The sequence below is a fragment of the Gastrolobium bilobum genome, unplaced genomic scaffold (genome assembly GCF_033153095.1).
Source record: "Gastrolobium bilobum isolate Gb01-03AN ecotype WA unplaced genomic scaffold, APGP_CSIRO_Gbil_v1 utg7173, whole genome shotgun sequence".
In the NCBI taxonomy this organism is placed as follows: Eukaryota; Viridiplantae; Streptophyta; class Magnoliopsida; order Fabales; family Fabaceae; genus Gastrolobium; species Gastrolobium bilobum.
The window spans coordinates 290,697-296,298 of NW_026897318.1; the positions used below are offsets into that span (position 1 = coordinate 290,697).

Consider the following 5,602-nt stretch of genomic DNA (forward strand, 5'->3'; position numbering starts at 1 on the left):
TATTATGGATCAGGAAATGGAATCCCTATGGATTGAGGGTGCACCTTACTAAAGATGCACTAAAGATTTTAATTTGGATGACTGTAATAGACTATGCCACTTAGACTATTTTGAACAATTTATATGCGTTTGAAGTACGATATTTTGGATGTTTATGTTTTATGGACTATGAAATTAGTAGGAAAGATTAAGTAACATAAGTCACTATCCGCATAAGACACTTAAGTAACTACCTACTGGGTAGTAGTCAACACTAAAATTGTGATCATGTAAGTGAGCCCCTAAAATAGCGTATAAGTGTAAGTAGGGTAACCAAGTAGAGATTAATTTGTAAGTAGACCGTAGACAAAGAAAAAGAGAAACTCATGACTAGAGGAATAGATAAGTTAGGGAAATGAACGAAATTAATTCCCATTAGTAAATTTTAAGTTAACCACGCTTAAGTACATGGATTCCGCGCATTGAATGTCAAGCAATGTTACACTTTTGATGGCCTTATTAAGGGTGTTACACATATGTTATTTTCATAAAAGCATACCATGCACATAAACCACCCTCCCATTGAGGTCGGTGGAACAAGCAACAAATCAATTCGAGAACCAGAAGCTTACCTGTCAAGCTAAATCCTCCCTCACAACTCAGTGTCCACACGGTCACAAGTAATAACAAGGTCCATCAAAGTCAAGGATCTATTTTCATAATATTCACATCATCAATATTCATAGTTAGAATTTCATTGCATTAGGATAATGTTTCCTTTATCGTTTAACGGACGTAGGCTTCTCTCAAAGCCCTTAGCCTTCAATATTATAGATTCTGACTTACTTACATCAGTACAGAGGTCCATACTAACCATTTAAGAGTCCAGAAACCTAAACCACGCTTCTGTTTGGACAGAATGGATCAAACTACGAATTTCCCAGAATATTAGTGTAACATCCCGCATAATTAGGAGCTTATAAATTATAATTTAGAATGTGAAACATGATTTAAATTTCGAATTAAATTTGTGTAGAGTGGGATTAAATTAAGTAGGAAAATTATTTTGTTGTTAGTATAAGTGAGCGTGTGTGAATATTTTAAAAGATTCATGACACTTGTGAAAAAGGATAGTATGGAGTTTAATTACAATATAGGTAGAAAACCTAGTTACTACCTAGTGGGAACTTGGGCTAATAATTATTGGGAAGATTTTAAAGTACAATTAGGGAGGTGAATTCATGTCATGAAATCGAACTACATGTAAAGTATAGGATAGGATTTATTTAATTACAACTACAAGAACCTTAGTCATCACTTAGGAGCACTTGAGATAGTGAACCTTAAAAGATGGATTGTACCACATCTATTTTGATAGGCCACGGCCCAAACGCTTGGGGGAAGGTTTAAATTCAGCCAAGACCCTTATCCTTTAGTTTTAGCTAATCTCTTAAACATCAAGGGGAAATCTGCATGGGTAACCTGTTACGATGCGAAGGTCCACGAGGAGTAGGAAGCATTCATCTATGCTAACAGACTTTGTAGCGTGACTTATACTTCATGCTTCCATTTGTAATGCTCTGTTAGTTGGTTACTCCACGTGTACAGACTGCATGTCCTTATTAGTCGGTTAGTTAGTTAAGCTACACGTGCGTGTGTAGTTGTCAATTGGGTATATTGGAAGGATTATAAATAGGAACTGTAAAGAACTATGGATTCATTCATTCAAGATCAATAAACTGAATTTCATTCTCTTCTTTTATCTCTGTCCTGTTCTTCCTTAGGTTTTAGAAACCTAACATTGGTGCTTTCATCCATTCTCCTATTCTTCTTCCATGACGAGGATTCAAGAATTATCGGAGGAGTTGCATTCACTTCAGCAACGAGTGGACTCGAACTTGGAGGAACTTCGCATGCAAGCGACGGTTCAGGCTAATGAAACCAGGAACCAGTTTTCCTTACTGGTTTTACAGATGCAACAATTGCAGGAAACGATTATGGCTAATCAAACGCCTAAGCATGGTAATTCACACAGCAATAATTCTCCTGTTTCGCACAATTACACCAAATCAGATTCCATGGATCATCGTTCCTTACTCAAGGGGGTTCGCATGGAGATACCGGTTTTCAATGGTACTGATCCTAACAACTGGATTTTTAAAGAAGAGTTGTTCTTTACTCTTCAGTTGATTCCCGAGGAAACAAAGGTTGCTTTGGCTGGGTTGAAGATGGAAGGCATGGCTGCCTCTTGGTTTCAATGGACTTTCAACAATGGTAAGGCTCGTGCATGGTCTGATTTTGTTTCTGCTCTTCGCCAGCGTTTTGGCATGTCTGGCTTTACAAATTTAAAAGGAGCTTTATCCAAATTGACTCAAACATCTTCCCTACGTGCATATATTCAACAATTTGAGGCATTGGTTAATCAAATTCCTGAACTAGATGATGATCTTTTAATGAACTTTTTTGTTTCGGGTCTCCAATCTGAATTACGTAGTGCGGTCCAATTAAAGGAACCTATATCCTTACACCAAGCCATTCAGCTGGCTATGGCTTATGATGATCATTTTACTGATCTCAAAACTTCGTTCCAAGGTGCACCTAAGAAATTTTTTCAGAAACCTGTGTCTGGCTTAGATAACTCTTCTGTGTTGCCCAATAATTCCATCCCTCATTCTGGAATTTCGAATACACAGAGATTGGCCTTACCAGCTCCTATCCCAATGAAACGTGTGTTGAATGCTGATTTACACAAGAGGAGAGAATTGGGTCTTTGCTATACATGTGATGAGAAATGGAATTCTAAGCACATTTGCAAGAATAAATTGATGTTATTGTTTGGTGAGGATGATGTTGTTGATCAGGCAGTAGAGGAGGAACAGATTGTTTGGCAAGTTGATAACTCTGTTGGAGAAGCAAAGGATGCTTCACTTCATACCTTGAGGGATACTACTCACTACCATGCCTTGATGTTTAGTTCAACATTTGCAGGTATGGATTTCTCTATTTTAGTTGACTCAGGGAGCACCCATAATTTCATACAACATCAGTTAGCTGTGAAACTAGCCTTGCCTATATCACATTCTCAACGAATTCGTGTGTTTTTGGGTAATGGGGATGTTATGCATTCTGATAAAAAATGTCTCAAGGTACCATTACTGATTCAAGGTCATAAGTTTGTCTGTGATCTGTGGGTTCTGGATTTATCTGATATGGACATCATTTTGGGTATGCCATGGCTGGAACGGCTGGGAAAGGTTACTCATGATTATATCAGTAAGTCAATGGAGTTTTGGTGGGAAGAGAATTCAATTGTCTTGCAAGGTCATAATCCCACTGATGTCTCTGCTAAATTGAATACAATTCTGTCCCAAGAGTGGGCTGGCTGTCATGCCTTACAAACAGAATCAGATTCTTCTATACAGGTTACAATACTGCCTGAGTTACTCAAAATGCAATCTGATCTCCATCCCCTTCTTTGGCCTATATTGTTGAATTTTCAGCAGGTATTTGCACTTCCTAGTGGATTGCCACCTTTTAGAGGATTGGATCATTCCATCCACTTAGAGCCAGGTACCAAACCTGTTAATGTTAAACCATACAGATATGGTCATGGTCAAAAATCTGAAATTGAAAAACAGGTCTTTGAGCTTCTAGCTTCGGGTTTCATCCAACATTCTCATAGTCCATTCTCTTCACCAGTCTTGTTAGTGAGAAAATAAGACAACTCTTGGAGGCTTTGCATTGATTATAGAGATCTTAATGCAGTCACCATTAAAGATCGATTCCCTATTCCTACTATTGATGAATTGTTGGATGAGCTAAGGGGTTCTACTATTTTTTCTAAATTGGATTTAAGAGCGGGTTACCACCAAATTAGGATGTTGCCTGCTGACACTCATAAGACAGCATTCAGAACACATGATGGTCATTTTGAATTCTTGGTCATGCCATTTGGTTTGACAAATGCACCAGCCACTTTTCAAGCGATCATGAATCATCTCTTCAAACCTTATCTCAGGAGATTCATTATAGTTTTTTTTTATGACATTTTAGTCTTCAGTAAAACTATTGAGGAGCATGTTCAGCATTTGGAACTAGCTCTCCTTACTTTACAGCAGTATGCTTTTGTGGTTAAGTTGTCTAAATGTGCTTTTGGACAGAGGTCTATCGAATATTTGGGCCATGTGGTCACTGATAGTGGGGTTATTGCTGATCCTAGGAAGATTTCAGCCATGCTTCAATGGACTACTCCCAAAACTATTAAGCAATTGAGGGGCTTCTTGGGGCTAACTGGTTATTACAGAAGATTTGTGAAAGGTTATGCTTCCTTAGCTCTTCCCTTAACAAATCTATTAAAAGGATCATCTGTTTTCCAATGGACACCAGCAGCTGATACAGCTTTCTCGGAATTAAAGGTTGCTATGTCTCATACACCTGTATTGCAGCTGCCCAATTTTGAGGAGATATTTGTTGTTGATACTGATGCATCGAATTTTGGTGTGGGGGCTGTGTTACTCCAAGGTGAAAAACCTATTGCTTACTTCAGTAAAAAGCTTGGACCGAGATTAGCTAGTTCTTCTACTTATATCAGAGAACTTTATGCTATCACTGCTGCTGTGAAAAGATGGAGACAATATTTGCTTGGGACCAGATTTATTATCAGAACTGATCATAGAAGCATTAAAGAACTCCTCACTCAAACTATTCACACTGCTGAACAACAAAAATATTTGTGCAAGTTGATGGGATATTCTTTTCATATAGAATATAAACCAGGCCATGCTAACACAGTGGCTGACTCTTTATCTAGAGTGTTTGATGAGGAAGGTGCCGTGTGTGTATCCCTTTCCGAACCTGAATTTGATTTGCTTGCTGAGATTAAGAGTCAAAATTTACAAGATCCCCACTTACTTACTCTGCATCAACAATTACAGGAAAACCCGAATCATGATCCTGATATGACAATTCGAGATGGTATTATCTTTTACAAAGGTAAATATCTCCTTACTTCCTCCTCATCCTTAGTGCCTGTGCTGATTAAAGAGGCTCATTCTTCTCTAATTGGAGGACATGCTGGTGTCTTAAGAACCCTGTTGAGACTATCAGCCACCTTCCATTGGCCATCAATGCGGAAGGATGTCAAACAGTATGTACAACATTGTCACATCTGTCAACAGGTGAAATATGAACCTTCCAAAGTAGCTGGGCTGCTGCGACCTCTTCCAATTCCTGAAGGCATTTTTGAGGAGCTTTCTATGGACTTTGTTACTGGTCTTCCTCCTTCGAATGGCTTAACCACTATCTTGGTTATAATAGACAGATTGTCTAAATTTGCTTACTTTGGTTCCTTACCTACTTCTTATACTGCCTTTACAGTAGCCACCTTATTCTGTGACATGGTAGTTAAGATACATGGCTTTCCTCATTCTATTCTAACTGATAGGGATCGCATCTTTTTGAGTCAATTTTGGAAGCACCTTTTTAAATTGAGTGATACTACCTTAAGAACAACTTCTTCCTACCATCCACAATCTGATGGTCAAATAGAAGTGACCAATCGTTACCTGGAGCAATACTTGCGCTCTTTTTGTGGAGATCAACCTCGTTCCTGGAGTAAGTTTTT

The 5,602-nt window shown here is 38.4% G+C and overlaps 1 protein-coding gene across 1 annotated transcript; it reads left to right on the forward strand.

The window, feature by feature from the left end:
* Window positions 1–1,814: 1,814 nt before the first annotated feature.
* On the forward strand, window positions 1,815–3,698 carry LOC133305961 (uncharacterized). Its single transcript, XM_061506229.1, has one exon. It carries the CDS (start codon window positions 1,815–1,817, stop codon window positions 3,696–3,698), a length of 1,884 nt encoding a protein of 627 aa, XP_061362213.1.
* Window positions 3,699–5,602: the final 1,904 nt, after the last annotated feature.

Coding starts and splice junctions, on each gene's coding strand:
- LOC133305961 (XM_061506229.1), top strand. CDS start 1,815: ATGACGAGGATTCAAGAATTATCGGAGGAGTTGCATTCACTTCAGCAA.